The sequence below is a fragment of the Astatotilapia calliptera genome, chromosome 13, assembly GCF_964374335.1.
Source record: "Astatotilapia calliptera chromosome 13, fAstCal68.1, whole genome shotgun sequence".
NCBI classification, from domain to species: domain Eukaryota; kingdom Metazoa; phylum Chordata; class Actinopteri; order Cichliformes; family Cichlidae; genus Astatotilapia; species Astatotilapia calliptera.
The window spans coordinates 3,494,300-3,515,804 of NC_137434.1; the positions used below are offsets into that span (position 1 = coordinate 3,494,300).

The 21,505-nt window shown below is 40.7% G+C and overlaps 1 protein-coding gene across 1 annotated transcript in view; it reads right to left on the reverse strand.

Annotated features, from left to right (window-relative positions):
• Positions 1-21,505, reverse strand: part of fancl (FA complementation group L) — a 38,154-nt gene that overhangs the window by 15,397 nt on the left and 1,252 nt on the right. Inside the window, exons 3-7 of the mRNA XM_026190660.2 lie at positions 16,635-16,695; positions 16,145-16,201; positions 15,770-15,867; positions 7,195-7,291; positions 4,722-4,790 (exon numbers count right to left, since the gene is read on the reverse strand). Coding sequence (XP_026046445.1) covers positions 4,722-4,790; positions 7,195-7,291; positions 15,770-15,867; positions 16,145-16,201; positions 16,635-16,695 — 382 coding nt within the window. The remainder of the gene's footprint in view (positions 1-4,721; positions 4,791-7,194; positions 7,292-15,769; positions 15,868-16,144; positions 16,202-16,634; positions 16,696-21,505) is intronic.

The following is a 21,505-nucleotide window of genomic DNA, read 5'->3' on the forward strand; positions in this document are numbered from 1 at the left end:
AGTCCTCACCCTATCACTAAGCTTGTGACCAAAGGTGAGTATAAGAATATAGACGTATCCAGTACAGTATCCACATCACCCCAATAACTTTGTCAACTATTTTACCTCCTTTTCCCAAGGCTGTGCTTTGTATAGGTAAGGTAGTACTGCTTTTACAGATATAAGCAGACAGGCTATAGCAGACAGCTCTCCCGTTGGTAATTTGAGTCACTGAACATAACCGTACATACCTGCTGTCATTACGTAATAACTTAGCAATCCACAAATCTGACCAAATACAGTTACTTCTGGCTCCAAAGAGCCAACATGGCAGCAGCCAAAACACACAGACAATATACATATATTTAAAAAAGGATGTAGGTTAGGTATGCAAGTAATAAACCTACATACCTGTGGTTTCAAAAAGACTTCTGTCCCATAGAAGCGACGAGGTTGAACTTGACCTCTGTAAACACTTTAGTGATGAGTTTATTCATTGGGTCACTTCTTCCAGGTCATAGTGAATAAACAATGAGTCAGTTTACTAAATTTTAGTCATTGTAAGTATTAGAGATATAGAGATATATGAAAATTAGTTCAGAACTAATGGGTAATGCCAAGGTGCCTATAGAGTACATGGTCTGAACCAACTAGGACTGCAACTTTTCAATTTATTATACAAAAGGCAATCACCAACATTTAACAGCAAGTTTGTATTTTCATGCAAGGATGTGTATTCAGGAGGGGCTTTTTGGGTCCACTGCTTAGCCAGTCACACACAGAACTTCCATCATCTCTCATGCTTGTACTTTTTGGTCGTTAGAAAAAGAAAAAAAAACAAAAGAAAAAACACACACACACACAAACCATTGTATAGCCTTCAAGCACACAAAAACTGCATACACACCAAGGTTCCACACAAATGCACAGAGTGGCACGTCTTGGCCCTGCAACAGAGCAGGCAATAATTACTCATTCAAATGAACATGTCAGGACTGCCGACAGACAAGCCCTTCCCCCCACCACACACACCCTTCACACATCAGACAAAAACACACTTGCCACAGATGCAAGCGCACATACACAAGCATATACACACACTTCATGTTGCAGTGTGGGAGAGATCCATCAACGGCCCAGCAGGCAGACAGGCTCCATACGGTAGCGCTGTTCTAAGCTGGTCCTCACTGTACGCCTGCCATGTATCAGCTCGCCAACACAGACACACACACACACACACGCCCATGCATTAGCATCTCTCTCCTCACATTCTCTGTCGCTGGTGTTTCCTCTCTCTGATTGACATAACGCATTTCACAGCTCCTTTTTTGTCACTCTCCAAACATCCTCACTCCTGAGGTCTAAAAGTCAAACTGGTCTTTACAAAAGTGCACATCAAATTGGCACAAAGGACGTGCAATGTCGAGATACAGAGTGCCACCGTATTTTTTTTAACGATGGATTAAGTGACTGTTTGCGTAAAAATAAATAAATAAATCAAAACGTGCGTGCGTGCGTGCGTGCGTGCGTGCGTGTGTGCGTGTGTGCGTGTGAGTGTGTGTGTGTGTGAGTGAGAGAGAGAGAGAGGGAGAGAATGAGCAACATCCGACTCCGAGGCAGTGACGGAGATAAAAAGCAGCACCAGAGTGAAAGAAGAAAGACGGCAAACAACAATAATGAGGAGCCAAAGAAATACAAAGAGTCCACAGCTGGTTTTACATCAAAGCACTTTTATGCCAATTATAGTGGACTAAATTTGAGGGGCTGAAAGAAAATGTCTTAATAGAGCAGGTGGAGATGTGTTTTGTCAAATTATGCAATATGCAGCCGAAGATGAGTCAAGTGGATCAGTGTAGTCCTTAATCAGAGTTTGAGTCTCCGAGAGCCTCAATACATTACAGTACAAAACTCTGACAACAATAAAGAATTTCTAAAATATCAATTACAAAAACACTGACACACACACACACACACACACACACACACACACACACACACACACACGCGCGCCATGTAAAAGCCCGATTCTTGTGACATTACACAGTCACATAAGTTATTCACAGGACTCTATGAATCCTTGTAAAAAACTAAGTAGACCACATAATTCAATAGCTTATAGAACCAATTTAATACCAATATCGATTCATCAATCCATCGATTTTTTCTGGGGCGGGTCGTGGGGACAGCAGCCTAAGAACAGAAGCCCAAACCTCCTTCTCAACGGCCACCTCCTCCAGTTTATCCAGGGGGGCACCAAGGCATTCCCAGGCCAGCCGAGAGATATAATCTCTCACACGTGTCCTGGGTTTGCTCCAGGGCCCTTCTCCCAGTGTGAAATGCCCAGAATACCGCGCCCAGGGGGCATCCTTGTTACATGCCGGAACCACCTCAACTGGCTCCTTTCGATGTCTATCCTGAGCCCCTCTCGGATGGCCCAACTTCCTCACCCCATCTCTAAGGGAGAGGTCTGCCACCCTTTGGAGAAAGCTCATTTCCACATACATCAACCGGTAAATCAAGAGCTTCGCTTCCATAAAAATTATCAACAGAATCGGTGACAAAGGGGAGCCCTGGTGGAGTCTAACACCCACCGGGAACGAGTCCAACTTATTGTGGCTATGTGGCCCAAGCTCTTGCAATGGTTGTACACCAAACACATGTAGACTGCTTGGACAAACTCCCATGCACCCAAGTATCCTCGACAGGGTAAAGCAGCATTAACATTTTCTGTATGACTTTATCAACCTCTCACATTGCTGTAAAAGAATTTTGTCCTACTTATGCTTACCGCATTTCTTCAGTTCATGGAGGTTTGTGGATATGAATGCATGACTCTTTAAGATAAGTTGAGTGTAAGTCTGACCATTGCAAAATCATTGCAACAGCTTGATACTTTTCTTCTTCAGCCATTCTGTTGTAGATCTACTGCTGTGTTTGGGATCATTTCCCTGTGGCATGACTGAATCTTAGCCAAACTTTAGCTGTCAGTCACACATTTGAATCTAAAATCCTTAGAGATATAGAGTTCATAATTTACTCAAAAATGAGAAGGTGCTCAGGTGTAGTGGCTGCAAAATGAACCCAAATCATCAACTACTCAACCACCACCAAAACATAACAGCATATGAGCACAAACTGTGCTCATATGTGCATTATGAACAAACATCTCCTCTTTAATGTCTTCCAGTGTCCAGAGACCACTGTTTCAGAGGTCTCTACTTTGTTCAGATGCAAATTTGCAACCCTAAGCAATGTTGCTTAGGGTTTTTGTTTATTTGTTTTGGGTTTTTTGGGTTGTTTTTTTTTTTTACAAAGAATTTATTTTACAAAGAATTAGAAAAGAGTTCTCTTGGCAACCCTCCCAACAAGCCAATCTTGTTCTGACTTTTCCTAACAGTACTGTCATTAATTTTAACACGTTAAATGAGGCCTCAGAGTCTGAGGTCTATCTCGAGTTTTGTTTTTACAATTTCTCTGACCACTGCGTGATGTGACTTTCAGGTAAATCCTGGGAAGATCACGAATGTATCAAAAGTTCTGTTTCTATAAAGGTGGCCAATACTTGCTGATGATCAATTAATTGAGCATTGATTAGAAACACCTGGCTGCTACACACCCTCTTAATTTCTATGAAAGCAGTAAAGGTGTGCTTAGTTTTTCCTCAGGACTGCGTCCTGTGAAAAACTGTTTTTAAAATACTGTAACTGGATGTTTATTACAGGCTTTAAAGCCTGGTTCACGGTTCCAGCACTACTTCTACAAGTGCATGCTCAGTCCACTGTCAGCGAAACCTTACTATCGTAAAACTAAATGTGACTGTTATATGGATGCATGCACGAATAATACTGCACTTGAGTTTTAGAAAGCATAACAATGAGGGGGCAGCAAAATCCAAAGAAAGTTCACTTGGTTGGTTTTTTTATATTCATTTTTAACAGTTAGTTATACATTGGTGTAATAAATAGGGCATATTACTTAGTGTTTGCACATTGAGTTTGACTGGCTTAATTTATCTGTGCACATTTACAGATGTTACACAGTTCCTGGGTTTTATTAGAATAATTTTTTACATGAAAAAAATTGGGGATGTGCCATCCGCACGTTTATTCTAATCCAGTAGTGGGTGCGCAGTAGTCTGGGATTTCACCATCTTTTACTGTGAATGTAAATCTTCAGTAATTTTAGAATCTGCAAACTTCAAGATCTTTTGCCACAAAGTAAGAATGGGTGGATAAATTATACTAAAATTAAATAAAAAGCATGAAATTAAAAAAAAACAAAAAAAAAAAAACATTACACCCTGAAGTTTAACCAAACATTTTTAATGCATTATGGTGTATCCTTAGCAGAGATTTAATCCTAGTTCATCTTGCCTGAAATCACGAGAATGTTAGAATGTGTGAAATGTATTGAGAATTCATTTAAGATGGGTTTTTATTTTAAAACAAACTTTAATATTTGACCCTCAAACTAGCATTTTAAGGTTTAATCTGATGTCAGTATGGATTCTTGTGGTATTGCTTTTTAAGTGAGCTTTCACTGACTTCATACATTTAAAATATTGGGATTTTTTTTTTTTGATGTGTCAGATATTTGTTGTGAGTTAAATCTTTTAGATGATATGTTTCTGAAACAAAGGTCGAAAGTGTGACATATAGCAACCTAGAAGCATTTGACATTCACTGAACAGAAGTAAAACCTCTTTAGACAGACACTGTGCGCAGCTGTGTATATTCACTTACCTGTGCTGTCCAGTTTATAGCTAGTGGCACTGGCAGGTCAGCTGAGCATTCGGGAGTCTCTGCAGGATGCTGTGTGTTAAGAAGATGGGGTAATACTGCGGCATATATTAAGACTTCATTAAAACAAAAAAGCAAAGTGATCTCCGAATTCTGATTAAAAAATGTGCATCAGGAAGTTGGGCATCATAGTTTAGCAATTAGGCTTAAACTGGGATTTCTCAACATGCTAGAAAAGTCTGCTATAATAGGTCAATAGCCTCTTATAATTAACATTAACAGCCACCCTGTATTTATTTAAAACAGTCTTGTTATTAAGACTTTATTGGCTCAACTTTTTAAAGAGCTGAAAAATACATTTTGGTCAATATATATGAGCAGCTCTTTTTTTTCCCCCTGTTCACCTTCAGCATCATACTACTCTGTCCTCATCCTCTCTCACTCCCCTGCCTTCCAAGCCTCCATGCGTCCGTGCCAGTGCTGCCTCCTCCCTGGCTGTGCCTGGTGAGGGATGACCTGGCGCTGGATTTGGCGGAGGCAGCTGGAACACAGGGAGGACTTGGAGCTGTTTTTTTACAGTGCCAAAAAGTTGAGGAGGGCCAGGTAGGCAGGTGGGCACAGAGTGGGGTACCACCACCCTCCTTTGTCCCTGGTGGATGTCATCTGGGCTTAGCTAAGCACCAGCTCACCATGATATCCACCCACCATGCCCAGAATATGCTTCCCCACTCTGACTTACAAAAAGTAAAACATTCACTTGAAAAGTTTTAAGTAATTCTGCTGTCAAAATCTCAAAATTAAACAATTAAAAGAACAAAAACAACCCTTATTCTATGTGTGGAAGATAAGCTGCAGAGCTCACTTCTTCAAGTATCCATTATGTAACCTATTTTTAAAGGATGAAATATTTTTTGTTGAATTATAAATTGTAATGTAAAGCAAAAACAAAATCTGCGTGTGCACAAGTGGCACACCGCTTTGGTTGCATCCTTAGGTTTACCTCTTTCATCTGGTTTAAAGCCAAAGAAATCCCAAATTGGTGACTTTATATTCTTTAGTGCTGTCAGCGTTAACGTGCCGTCATCACTGAACTGATGACATACTGACATGGATTAATTGTTAACGCGATTTACAATTAACCCATCTGGAGTGCAGACTGAGTCAAAATCCTTGAAACGTCTCTGTCAACGTTTTTCGGGCAGTTTGTCCAAAGTTTGTTCATTCTGCGCTTCAGATGGTTTGAGCGCGTTAAAAATTTTAACCACGTTAATTGTGATGACCACGGTTAAGCCGCGTTAACGCTGACAGCTTCTTCTTTTTTTGTGGGGGGGAGGAAATCGTCCGTGTTTGGACTTCTGTGTTGTAAACACGCAAATCAGTCTGTGCATGATAACATTGCTCTGCCCATCAAAAAGTCTGCGCATCCACGAATATATCGCCCATCTGTGATTGTTGGACTGGCGATTTCTGGTTGGAAAATTTTTACATATTGCCCAACCCTACACTAGTGAGCAGCACTGTGCTGACTTTAATTAATTTACAGATGCAACCTATGCAGCGCTCGTTTAAATTTCCACTTTGGCGATGCATGATGACATTTAAATTTATCCTTTATCCTGATTTCAAAAATAAATTGTCTCATTATTTTTCAAAGTTCAACTTGTTTTTTTAAAAGTTTAGCGTTTTAAAACCAGATCTCACCAACTTTACCAGAAAGATCAATCTTACTGGACGAGCAGAGGAGAACTGCACGTCTCATTTCTGCAAGTAGTTCATTAGTCTGGGACTAAGATATCACAAATCATGCTTTCAGATAGTGAGGCTTTTCTGCTCGAGCAGTCACAGCAAACTCAGAGTCAATCACAGGGAGCTACAAGCGAAACGAAAAGAACATTTCCATGATCAAAAATCAAGAATGCAGCCTTACTACTGTAAAGCTTACAATCAACCAGAATCATCACATGTACCTGTGACGAAATGTCATTAAGTGTCATTTTATATGGAAATTCCACAGCCACAGCCTTCCACAGCCTGCGTTTAGGTTAACCTACACTGGGCAGAGGTTTTGTGTATCTCTTTCAATAGCAGAGCAGAGACAGCAGCTATGCAGATGAGTGTGGGTGTACTGATTTTCTCTATGCATAGAAGAAGGTTTTCCATCACGCTGGGGTTATGTGGAGATATTTTATCTGTGCTACGTCTCAGTCACAGCGGGTTATCGTGTCTCTCCACACCCTCTCCAGTTTGACCCAGATTTAGGGGCACAGATGTAAATCACTGATTTGCCATCAGCAAAGTGAACAACCCCACATGCATTTGGTGAAGTTGGCCTGTTTGGATTTGGATTGGCTGTAGGTCAACATCAAGTTGTAGAGTATTCCATTTGATGATGAATAATTTTTTTAGTGTGGAAAATGATCCAGTCCTTACGGTAAACTGTGTGTTTCTCAGTGTGCACAATGAGAGTGCGCCTTACCTTAGACTTGAGTTTAACAGTGAGGATGTGCTGCCTTCCAGCGGAGTCCTCCGCTTTCAGTCTCAACATTCGGAACTCGGTGTCAATGAAGAGCAGCCTGAAGATGGACACGCACAAAGCACACGCCATAAATCAACCTCTATTCATAGAGAAGGGCACACGCAACACTGTAACCTGACAGCAGCCATCATCCGTCATTAATCACAGCTGCAGAGAGCAATATTGAGACATAAACTCTACCTTGAGATTTATCACCCAACACAGTGACATTACATCAGACTGCAACTCTGGAGTCATGGCCTACAACTATGGATCATTTTCTGCTAATCTGTGGTCCTCTGCAGCAAACTGTGGCCACAGTAACCTGACATCACACATAAAGTCCTGGCCCATACCTTAGTGTGCCATCCTGTAAGTTATTTTGCCAATTCACCCTGTTAATAAACAGTTGACTAGTCATCTTACCATAATGATGTTCACATATATTTGTATTAACCACTAAATACAGAATGAAAATAATTTTTTAAGTGCCACTAGCTTGGCAAAACCTGTCTGTCTGGTGGGTTTTTGCCAGTAAAAAAGAAACGAAGCACAGTTTGTTTCAGCACAGAACCTGGTAACTGCATCTGCTGGATAAGAATATTGGGTCTCCCTGCTTCTTGGAGAATTCCATCTATGGATATGATTTATGAGGAACTTCTGGGTATTAAAAAAATAAACAAAACAAGGAAGACAAAATAGATGGTGGGCAAAAATGAACTGTGACCCCTTTTGCACAGGTATATGATCCATCCATTCATGGTTTCTGACATGGGATGAATCTTAAAATGCAACTGATGGCCATTTCCATTATTTTGTCATTTTATTTTCTCTTTGTAAAAGTTCCCAAAAATAAAGTAAAAAAAAAAAAGAATGAAATTTAGCTGAGTCCTGCTAGTCCCAGACCCACCTATCAACCAGCGTTAGCAAAGAAGGTAGTTTTATATTAGCATTAGGTTAGTGAGCTAAAAAGAAACATACAAGACAAAAAATACATTACATAACAATTACGTTGCACATTCTCAGTCTTATGCACGAACACATTATTTTTATTGAACAAATAATTTATAGTAATTATCCCATAAATAAAGTTAATAATGTTTGTATATACTTTAGTATTTAATAAAAATATGCAGGTAATTAAGACAGAGACAACATTTGTTAATTAATGTTTTAGTTATTATATGAATAATGTTAATAAAAATTCATTAGCTGACAGAAACAAACCTCAGCCAACACCAGTTTGTCCAGAGGAATAACATGACGCTAACATTAGCGTGGCTTTAGCAGTTACAGCAGTGGGAGGAAGCTCTCAGAAAACGATGCGTCTCAGGATGACCTTAGGCTGAGATGTTTTTCAGCCTGAATCAACTTGTAAATCAGACCTTCTCCTTCCTGAGCTAATTATAACCTATTGAGGTTAAGGACACAACACTGATGTGGCTGGAGCATTCGCCAACACTGCTGTCAGATTTACTGCTCCTTCTGCTGCTCCAGCACACTGTAAAGGAGTCAGTTCCTCCCCCTCGCCAGACCAACTCCAGTCTACTGAGACCCAAAGATAAAAGACTGATCCGAGACAAAGGATTTGAACAGTCCTCCTCCAGATTTACAGTACATTACGATGGGCGCTCTATGCCGAGGCTGACATGGCTGTATATCAGCTGAGGATTTATGGAGTGTGTTAGAGAGGACTGATGTGAACATTGTGCTCAGGGAATGACACGCGCACACACACACACACTTAGGGAAGTGATGGAATGATGGGAGACGGTGTCCGATGGGCCCGACTCATAAAAGCGTCTGCTTGCTCACTCACTTTCAATCAAACGCCGGAGTAGGGCGTCCGTGCTTTACTGCAATATGCTCACTAACATCTATGCATACAGGCACCCAATGTCACCATCGAGCTAGTCTGACAAAGCCACAATTTTGGTTTTGTGTGAACCAAAAATCGGTGCTACCTGCTGAAACAATCTAGCCAAAGTATTGAATTGAAAGGCACTACTCTGACTATTTCATATCCTGCACTTTTACCAAAAGGACAGTCATAAAATACCGATTGCTGCTCACAGCAATAAAGACACAATAATGACAAGTTACCAAACCTATTCAGGTGATGAAAGTGACCAGTTTCCGAAAGAACAATTCAATGGATAACAAGTGGAATCATTAAAATCAAGTGCCAGTGAGTTACAGAAGGCATGAACAAAAGAATGACCGTCTGTGAAAAAGGAAAACCTCTCAATGTTTTTACTTTTGATATCAGAGTAACCCACGATCGATCCCTTTCTACAGCTCTCAGTCTCGTAGGCTTGATGGAACTCAACTTAACAACCATTATAGGCACCTTGAATTAAAATGAATCTTTTACATTTTACTATTTTACCTGTACAACTATCTACATCTACAGTACTGTGCAAAAGTCTTGGTCAGCCTTCTTTTTTTTAATATCTCACAAAATGCCAGCCATGTTTTTTTTTAAGTCACCTTGAGTCCTCCAGTCTTTGGCTGCTTTTTCACCCATTTTTAGCCAAGTACCTGACCACTGAACTAGGAATCATTCAAGTACAAGAAAAATGGTACATCCAAGGATAAAATAAAATAAAAATTAATTACGCAGCAGTCCTAAAACAATAGATGAACAGCATCTGAAAGTCATATCCTTAAGAAACAAAAAATAAACCTACCAGCAGCGACCTGATACAGGACCTGACAGACACATCTGGTACCGAATTACAAAAGAACTAAACTGAAAACGAGTGGTGACAGGTCGTATGGAGTTATGAATCCAAATTTGACATTTCTGGTTCAAATCACTATCAGGTTGTGGGGAGGAGGTCAGAAGAGGTACAACTGTGAGTGTCTGCAGCCTCTAAAACAGGCTGTGTCATGGTGTGGAACTACATTTCAGCCAGTGGTCTGGGAATGTTGTCAAAACTGATGGAATTATCCGATGGAATAACCCAGAAAAGTACTGTCAGATTTTGATCCACAATGCAATACAATCTACAGAGCGCATGTTTGGCAGCAGACCACAATCCAAAGCACACAGCAAAAGCACACCTGGATAGAAAAACATCAGTCTGGCCTCCCCAAAGGTAGAACCTCAACATTTGTGTTGAACGCAGCTAACATCCAAAGAACTTTGGAATATCACACTATACAATTTTTAAAGACAGAGAAAAAAAAATTAAAGCAAGAAATACTTAACTACTAAATATCTGTTTGTGTTTGTTTTTTAATTTAATGCTTATTCAAGAATGTTGGCAAACCACTCTACTTCAAAATCTACTTCACAAGTTCTAGCAGTGTGCAATGCAAGTACATAGTATTCATGAGAAACCACTGAAGTATGTTTTCTCTGATGTGGTGCACGCAAAGAGTTATGAGAAAGAAGTAAGGCTGGCACAGCAGCAAATTTGCCATTGGATATTTAAGCTGTAAAACAGAAATTCAAAAAACATCAAAGATTATTGCTAAAGTTGACTTTTGCTGTATAAATCTGGCAGAATGTACAGAGATAATCTAGACCATAGGTGTCAAACTCTGGCCCGCAGGCCAAATTTGGCCTAATTACATTTGGCCCGCAAAGCCACACCAAATTACTATTAGAGCTGGCCTACTGGTATTATACAGCTAATATATATATATTGTTTAGTATTAAGCTTTGCTTGTTCCATATTCAGTTTTCCAGCAAAACGTGTTTGAGTCCATAAGAAAAGATTCATTCTTATATCTAGAGGAATAAATATATTTCAGTAAATATTAACGTTAGCCCGCGACTTTGTTCCAGTTTTGAATTTTGGCCCACTGTGTATTTGAGTTTGACACCCCTGATCTAGACAGAACAAATCTGACCAGTATACTGTATAAGAAAAAGAACTTGTAATTTTGGTTTCTTGACAAAGAATATCAGGAGGGAGAAAAAAAATCATTGGTGCATTGCTAAAACACATTTCCAGCTCCTCTCCTCTGGGGTTTCACACCCCGTATAGCAGGGACTAGCTGCCGCCCCTACTTGGCCATGATAGAAACAGCGTGACAGTCAGATGTCCTGCTGGGAAGACTGATGAGAGCATCCCATTTGCAACTCCACACTTCCAGACAGCGCACACCACGCACATCAGTGTGTGCGCATGTGTCTGATTTTTTTTTTAATATGGGAGTGCGTGTTGACAAAGTGATTCATGAATGGTGAGATCAACACATATGTAATGCTTGTGTGCGCTGCATCAGAAACACACATGCAAAACGATGGCATGCACAAGAATGAAGAATGGATAGAGAACGATGTAAGCCGTACAAAAATAAATAAATACTAATAATAATAATAATAATACTAATAATAAATACACCAACTTTAATAAGATAGAAGCCACTACCTGCTTTACACTTTAACTGTGCTATTCAGGACATTCTCATTACTTACAGCAACCCCAGATAACAACATTGTGTAATTTTACAGAACAGGATTTTACATGCACTTTATTAGCTGGCCTGATAATGTAACAAAAACAGATGAAACCGTGCGCCCCCCCCAGCTCCAGCCCATCAGAAGCTTGCCGATGTATCTGGCCTCAGAAGAGCAGCAACGCAGTGTGACCGCATGATAATACTGAGATAAGAAGAGACGGCGCTCTGCACATCCACCAAGAGGCTGTGAACATCGAGTGCCAGCTGTGCCCATAATGAGCCCTGCAGCTTCTAGGGCCACGTTTGGAGGCCTCCGAGTGATGGCAGCTGACCTACTTGACCTCATTTTCCATTAATTAACACATGGTTTGCCATCTCCAGCCAATTAAGATGACCACACTCTCAAAATGCACAAATGGAGACACATGGAGAGAGACAGAGCTGCTCACTTACCTGGCCCAATCAGCAGACAGAATTACAGCTGAAAACCCCTGGTGGCTATTAGCACGGCCCGTACCAATTAAGACGCTAAGCGAATCTCGAGTGCTTTGGAGATTGAGGCCCACTGTGTATAATGCCTCCTAACCGTAACACGACACTGAAAATGATGTTGGTCCCATTTCAGCATAAAGCATACCTTCACCCCCCCACACTCCTATTAAAACCTGAGAGTCTTCAATTAGAGCCATTTGCATTTCGCTAATATCATAATTGTAGCTCCGGTCATTAATAGGAAAGTAGAAAATGAGTGTAGTAGTCAAGGCTTAATCCGAGCTGGGGGAGAATAGATATCTTTCTCCTAACCGCCGCCGCCACCTCCTCCTCCTCGTTCTCTCCTGATGAGCGGAGAAAACGGTATTAGCCAGACCCGTCAGCGCACGTGGGCTGAGTGTTATTAAATGTGACCTGGATTTAACTATAACTCAATAACTAAAAATAAGGAAGTCATTAAGAGCCATTTGTTAATGTAGAACTGTGTTGTTGTAGGCTCTCCAATCAGTTTACGCTGCTGAAGAAAGGGGGGGTGCTCTATACAGCCTTTTAAAGCAGTGGGGGTTTCTGCTCATATATGCACCACAATAAGTTAATCCTGCCCCTGGGGAAAACGCAGAAAACTAAAAATACATATATCAAAGCTTTGACAGAGGAACAGGAGAGCCACCGAGTTGATACGTGGAGCTCCATCAGCAAGCAATTCCACAGGCAAATTACTACCACAGTATCCTGGGACCATGTAAGTGGGGAATGGAACCATGTTACTACATTGTTCATTAAGAGAAAATAACTTGTTTGATTATGGCTTGATATTCTCAAAGCTAATTTCAACATTGCGTGGGGATTGAATCTGCACTATTTTAACTTGATGATCACACCCACAGCTTTAGGATCACCACATGCACCTACAGACTTCCATAACATTATCTGATCAATCTCATGGAGGTCATCCTGATTGCAAATGTTAAAAGTGACAGAGGGTTTACTCCCAGCGTATGAACATGACTGTGCCTGAGCAAGCCTGACCTACAAAATCCAGTTCTCCTCAGACTAGCGGGACCACTGCATAAACTCACAGGGCACACTTAAGCATACAGTGTCCTGAACCACTTTTAGATGTGGGTCCAGGAATGGTTCCATTAAATGAGGCGGTGTGACTGCAGTGCTTCTACGACTAAGACTGCTTGTGAAAACAACTGTTAAGTAATTAATAAACCTATAAGTCATGGGAGGACAGTGTGCAGTAAAAATAGCCAATAAATAAACCATAAAATTCATAAACCACAAACCTCTTTGTGCTGTGCGAGACAGAGAGCGGGCGATCAGAGAGAGAAGCTGAGCCTGACCATAAGGCTGGATGCATTTCACAGCAAGTGCTTATTTGGATTACACTCATTTTGATTGCTTTAATAAAGTACGCCTTTTTAAACTTGTAAGAACGTGTAACTATAGTAACTGGCTGGTTCTGGTTAGACTTAGTCTGATGATGACGTAACAACTAACTAAATGTCAGTTTCTTCTAAATTTTAAGACATGAGAAAGAATGATAATTGTTTCAGCGAGTATGAAGAAACGCATACTAACTATTAGAATATACACAGGTGAGCGGTAACAGTGGCATGTAAAGGCCTGATGTTTTGGTAAGAAAACAGTTGCAGTGCAATGAAAAAGTATTTTGCATCTTCCTAGTTCCTTAGTTGTTTTGCACATTTCTTTCACTTAAATCTTTCAGATCAAACAAATTATATTAGTCAAAGATAAAGTAAGAAAAATACAAAATGCAGTTTTACGTGATTATTACAGGAAAAGAAAAACAGCTATCCAAACCTAACTGGCCCTGTGTGGAAAAAGTAATTTCCCCACCATTGTTAAATGATGAATTAACAGTGATTAACCACACTTTTTGGAAAGCTGAGTTCACTTCCACTTGCTACACCCAGGCCTGATTACTGCCAGACCTGTTGAATCAAGAAATCGCTTAAATAGAAACTGTCTGATAAAGTGAAGCAGGCTAAAACATCTCACAAAGAAACACATGCCAGGATCTAAAGAAACGGGGAAACAAAGTCACTGACCTCCGTTGGTCTGGAAAGGGTTACAAAGCCAATTTAACCTCCTAGGACCTGGCGTCCACATATGTGGACATCACATTTTGGGTTATTTAGACCAAAATACTCAATTTTGCTCTACAAGGGCCTGATATCCACTTACGAGGACATTATACTGCTACTGTTCTATCAAAATTTTAAATGAATATCCTCATATATGGCTCTCTTTTTTCTTAGAAACTAAAATTAGGTAAAAAAGAAAAAAACTGCTAATTCAGCCCAAATATCAAAGAGAAATTAAAAATACATGCTGTGGCAGAGTTTGGGTCTTAGGAGGTTAAAGGATTTGGGCCTCCACCAAACCATGGAACACCGGTGAACCTTCACAGCAATGGCCAGTCTACCAAAATTACTCCAAGAGAGCATTGACGACTCATCCAGGAGACAAAAGAACACAAAAGAACCCAGAACAACATCTAAAGAACTTCAGGCCTCACTGCCTATGTTAAGTTCAGTGTTCATAATTTAACAATAAGAAAGAGAAAGGTCAGAAATGGCATCCTTGGGAGAGTAGCAAGGCAAAAACCACTGCTGACTAAAAAGAACACAAAGTTTCTCATTTGCCAAACAATATTTTGATGATCCCCAAGACTTTGGGGGAAATGTCCTGTGGACTGACCAGACAAAATCTGAACTTTCTGGAAGGCTATGTTATATCTAGTGTAAAAAACAGAACATCATATCAACAGTCAAACATGGTGGTGGTGGTATGATGGTCTGGCGCTATTTTGCTGCTTCAGGACTTGGATGAGTTGCCATAACTGAGGGAACCATGAATTCTAGTCAGTACCAGAAAATCTTGAAGGAGAATGTCCAGCCATCAGTTTGAGCTCTGAAATTCAAAAGCACTGATCCAGGAGGACAAAACAAACAGAAGGTCCATCTCAGACTAAGTCAGAAAAGAGCAAAAATGTCTGATTGTGCCACTTTTGTTGCCAAGAACAGCAATCAGTTATTAGGTTTTATTTTTTTCCACGTAGGGCCAGGTAAGTATAGATAATCTTTCATTCCACTAAAAAAAGGTGACTCGGTTATCCGTTTGTCACAACATTCTTGGCAAGTAAAGTATTTTCCCCCTACAAACAGCAGCATGCACCATAAGCAGGCCTGTAGGATATTTCCAGAGGACTGCTTTGTAATAACACGATCAGTGTTGTTGCCTAAGCAGATAATTTCAGAGCCTGCCTCTGTCAGAGATTTCTGCCTATTGAAAGGAAATACTTCCGTCTCCAAGTGCTGCTCACAGGGGATTGTCTGACTCTTGGGGTTTTCTGTCCAATAATGAAGGGTCTTTACCTTACATTATAAAGTGCCTTGAGATGAATGCTGTTGTATGTTGTTGTGGTGTCCTATACTCAGCAGACACAAACCTAAGCTGCGACTCAGACAAAACCACCAGTAAAAGTGCCGTTCAGAGCTGGCAAACATGCTGACACACATTTCACAGCTTAATGACTGACGCGCCAATAAAGCCCTGGTTCCGGAGCATGTGTTGGTACTCTTACTGGCCCACTTACTTGTCCCACCCGAGGGTCTCCATCTCAGAGATGAGCTGAGAGTAATACTGCGGAGGCGGGATGGAGCGGCACTCGGGGCGGCTCTTCAGCACCACTTCCTGCAACAACACACACAGAGCTCTTCTTATTTTAAGCCCAGATTACTATGCACATCATATCACAACTTACTCTCAGGAACAATCTTTCTACAGAGCAAGCTGAATCAGGGCCGTGATGACAGTTTTCTTTATTTTTATGGCACAAAATACACATGCACGTGCATATGCCTCTCAAGCAAGGCTATTGATAATGCCTGGAGGTTCCCATTTAGTTGCTATTCATGAAGCTACAATGTCAAAGTGACCGTGCGAGCCGCCATGTCATTCTCCTCCTTACCAAGACAGTCTTCAGCTCCAGAATGAAACCGACAAGATCAGCCGACTGCTGCAGCCTCTGTGAGGAGTCAAACACGAGAGAAAAGACATCCTTGAATGGAGGGATAATGAAGTGACAGTGTCTATTTTTTTCCTCTAGCCAGCCATTCAAATCAAACAGTGTTTGTGATTAATGGGGGCTGCCACCAGCTTTAATAATTAATGATAGCTTAAAGGCTGTGAAAATAATGAACTTTGCAGCCCGGGGTGAAATATCAATCTCATCCAAATAACCCTGAGGGGCCACATAACAAATAGGGACATTTTCCAGGCGATGTTAATTAAACAGTGAAAAATATTTTTTCTCTGCCTGTGAGTGAGGCGAGCCTGATGGGTGACAGAGGGAGCAGGAGCGACACAAAGGAGCCAAATACAAAGCACGCAGCACAAAACAGCGTGCTCTCATAGACTGAGACAACATATCACTAAATACCAACATGCGGCACATTTACCTGCTTCACTATGCGCTCATATCCACGCAACAGGTGCTTCAGCTGCCAGCAGCAGTGCAGCCTGTAAGGACAAAGTTGTGAATGGGTTACTGAGGACATCTTCTGTGGCCAGGCACAAGTTTCAAGAACATCTTTTCTGGCTCAAAATCTGCTTTCAATGGTGCGTACACACGTATCGCTGATTGGCCAAGTTACCTTACCCTAACAGTAATCCATACATTTTCCTGTTAGTGCAGGCCATAATTTAACCTTGATTAAAGGTCAAAATGCTTTTTTAGTGGTGCCTTATGTTTTTTATAAACCAGAAAATATAATAACTAACGAGTGATTGCATAGGGGTGTATAAACACATAGAAAGTGAAAAACAGGTAAGTGAAGAAGAAACACTGATCAGAGCAGCCTACACCTATTGCAGAGTAACTAAGGAAGGATTCAGTCACCCGATCCATCCCTAACTATATGCTTTATCAAAAAGGAAAGTTTTAAGCCTAATCTTAAAAGTAGAGAGGGTGTCCAGAACAAGAATTTCCATCTTGTTGTCATGAATTATTTTACTTAAATACCAATTCAGTAAATTTATAACTCTGCATGTATTTGTTGTTACATTTTATTTAACAAAGCTAGTAACTGTATGTAGATTGGACAAAGGATGCCATGTGGAGTTGAAATGTATGAGGAAGAGGAAGACCATAGACAACATTTAGAAATCTAGTGAATCCTTAAGATGCTCAGGATAGGGTGAGATGCAATCATACGAATACATACAGCAAATGTGCATGAGGCAGAGATCCAATTTCCCCTAAACCTTCATCGGTTCCCTGTTAAATCCAGCACTGAATTTAAAATCCTCCTCCTTGCATATAAAGTCCAGAAAAATCACGCTCCGTTATATCTTAAAGACCATATAATATCATATTATGTCAACAGATAACTTCACTCTCACACTGCAGACTTACTTGTGGTTAAAAGTACAGGGTGGGCCATTTATATGGATACACCGTAATAAAATGTGAATGGTTGGTGATATTAAAGTCCTGTTTGTGGCACATTAGTATATGTGAGGGGCAAACTCCTCAAGATGGGTGGTGACCATGGTGACCATTTAGAAGTCGGCCATCTTGGATACAACTTTTGTTTTTTCAATAGGAAGACGGCCATGTGACACATCAAACTTATTGGTAATGTCACAAGAAAAACAATGGTGTGCTTGGTTTCAACTAGAGCTGGGCGATATGAGATTTTTTCATATCACGATATGTTTTTTTCATTTCAGGCGATAACGATATCTATCACGATATAAGCCAAATAACTATATTTGTAAGATTTAAATGTGCCGTTGCTCACAAGTAAAATGTGAAATAATCAGCAGCTTGTTTTTATTTAAATATTTATTTCCCATAATAAGTTCAACAGGGTAGATGTACTTAAGGAACATGAGACTTTTTCAGATAAATAAAGGCAAATATTGCAAACTACACAAAAGGCAGCCGCTAAAGCGTTTAAGTTTCAAAATAGAACAAACGAAACAGACTAAATTGTCAATTCCACTTAGAAACAAAATATTAATTCTAAAAATAAATCTTAGTTTGTTTTACAGAAGAACAGACAAAACTGACTAACTTTTGTCAATATCAAATAAACTGAGAACTAAAAGGAAATTCTCAATCTCTCCTTGTTGTATAGCTGAGCTTTTCAAACAGTTTTAACAGTTACTTTAGTCTGACAAAAGCCGAATGACGAATTAGCGCTTCCAGTCAGAGACTGAGGCTACGTCCACACGTACACGGGTATTTTTGAAAACGGAGATTTTCCGTTTTCGTTTTAAAAAATAATCCGTCCACACATAAAGGCAGAAATGAAGGAAAACGCTGCTATGAACATGCCAAAGCAGCAGGTGGCGCTAGATTCCTAACCGTGCAGAAATGTTGGCCAATCAGAAGTCTAGAAGCCTCAGTGGGAAAAAGTAAACAAAGCTGGGGCATAGAAGCAGAACCGAGTCGTATGTGTGGAGGGACAGTAACTGTGTGTATATGTAAGCATTTAAACACTGCAGAGAGTAGAATTAACAGTATTGTAGAAATTCATTTCACCGAAACAATAACGTGGCGCACAGTGTGACGCATGCACCAGTTTATTGTATTTAAGACTTGCTTTCGGCACAATTTACAGTGCACGCTACTCTGTTTTTTGTCAGACTTGAAATAGCCGAAATACCTTCACACTACGGAACTTCTTTGGCTCTTCTGTTCGACAATCTCTCCGGCATTGGAACCATCATCTGTTTTCTCTTCGGTCACGCTCGGTTGATTTTTCTAGTCGGCACACTCATTTCCTCCATTACGCGCTGGCTGCTTCCCAAACAAACACACGTGCGGCTTGGCACTTGTGCTGTACGTAACGCTGCGGCTGTGATTGGTTCGGCTCTGCGCTACCTAATTTGGATTGGCTGACCTTTTTTTTTTTTTTTTTTTTAAGAGGACAAGCGCGGCGAGGTCTATCGCGATAGCTTAATTTCTCTATCGAGTAAAAGTTATATCGCGATACATATCGTTATCGTTCTATCGCCCAGCTCTAGTTTCAATGTAACTTTATTCTTTCATGAGTTATTTACACGTTTCTGACCACTTATAAAATGTGTTCAATGTGCTGCCCATTGTGTTGGATTGTCAATGGGACCCTCTTCTCCCACTCTTCACACACTGATAGCAACACCGCAGGAGAAATGCCAGCACAGGCATCCAGCATCCGTAGTTTCAGGTGCTGCACATCTCGTATCTTCACACCATAGACAATTGGCTTCAGATGACCCCAAAAATAAAAGTCTAAGGGGGTCAGATCGGGAGACCTTGGGGGCCATTCAACTGGCCCACGACGACCAATCTGCTTTCCAGGAAACTGTTCATCTAGGAATGCTCGGACCTGGCACCCATAATGTGGTGGTGCACCATCTTGCTGGAAAAACTCAGGGAATGTGCAAGACACCCTACGAGACCACCCATCTCCCATACTACAGTTAACAAACTGCTTGTTAAGTTTCGTGAAACTGGTTCAGTGTTGGATTGAAATCTGCTGCAATGACCCGGTTACTGCGTCACCAGATATCAACACAATTTCGATCCGCTCCTCATGTGTTAACCTCTTCGACATGTCAATGGCTGTGAACAAAGAGAAACTTGTAAATAACTCATGAAAGAATAAAGTTACGTTGAAACCAAGCACACCATTGGTCACCACCCACCTTGAGGAGTTTGCCCCCTCACATATACTAATGTGCCACAAACAGGACTTTAATATCACCAACTAGAGCTGGGCGATATATCGAGTTTTTAAAACATATCGATATATTTTTATACGAGATATAAGATGTGACAATATCCTTTATATCGATATAGTCTATGTTACGTTATAATTATAGTTGTGGAGCCGCAAGTTTGCCTCTCTTTCGTCCACTTTTGTCTCTACGCAACGTTACTCCGCCTCGCCTTCACTGAAGACAACTCCCCCTCCTACCCCATCGCTTCACGTGCAGGCAGCGACAAGACGGACACGGCAAATCTCCGTTAACGAGTTACTGCGCATCGCCCCATGCGTGGGGCTGTACGGCGTCAACGTGCTAACGAGCTAAACATGCTAACGAGCTAACCGCGCTAACGAGCTAACAGCGCTAACCCTAAAATCCTTTCATTCTCTCAAAAGTTGATAGCGCGCCTTATGTATGAATTCTGGTTGTGCTTGGTGGCCGCGAACCGATTTTATGTGGTACACGGCGCTCAGCAATCTGTCAAAAATGTTTGAGTACGACTTTGGTAAGCTACGGAGCTGCACCGCTTGATAGATTGTCGGCGCATTACGGCTACCGAGGAGCTTCGCGGAGTGATACGTACTGTGCATCAACGTAATATTACCGTATTGTGTGTGTATAAGGACCATAAATGGCACCTGTAAGAGACGTGGTTATGAAGCGGATTTCAAACTCCAGGCTATCAGTCACACAGTAAAACTTGGGAACAGAGCAGCTGTGAAATCTGTCTTTGTTATTGTGCTCAGCGTCTTTTAGTTTACATTTTGACTGCACAATTGTGAGCTCTTTGTTTAGCACAAAAACAACCTTGTTTTCTTTTATTTATGGAGCATTATTATTTAATGAATGCTCATAATTTAATTTTGAGTAATTTTTCATGTACATCTGTGCTGTATGTTAATAAAAGTGCCTGTGTGACATCTGGGACACAGCTTTGACTAAGAACTCTTTTTGTTCTTACTTTATGGCTTAAAAAAAAATATCGAGATATATATCTTATATCGCCATCCAGCTAAAAAATATCGAGATATGAATTTTGGGTCATATCGCCCAGCCCTATCACCAACCATTCCATGTTATTACTGTGTATCCATATAAATGGCCCACCCTGTAGAATGTTTTGGTTCAAGATACTCTCTATATCAGCTCCCCCTCCCTGAGCCTGGTACTGTTGGAGGCTTCTTCCTTTTAAAAGGGAGTTCTTTCTCCCCGCTGTCAACATCTGATTTTTGGTGTTTTCTTTTTATTATTGTAAGGTCTATAATATAAAGTGCCCAGAGGTGGCTGTTGTTGTAAATTGGCGCTATATCAATAAAACTGAATGGAATACACAAAACAGACCACAGTCTTATAATTAATAACCTGTGCGGCGTAAAATTGAGCAGGGACAGACGCGAATCAGGAAAAATAGCAGCAACAGAAATTCAGTTTTGGTTTAAGGGGAAGCAGCAGAAAGCTGAGGATATGTCTTAGGAACCAAACAATGCAGTTTAATGTTGTTACTAAACAATACTGTTAAGTTAGCTCTCACAAATTAAGATACACTAAAATACTGTTACTTCCTTATAAT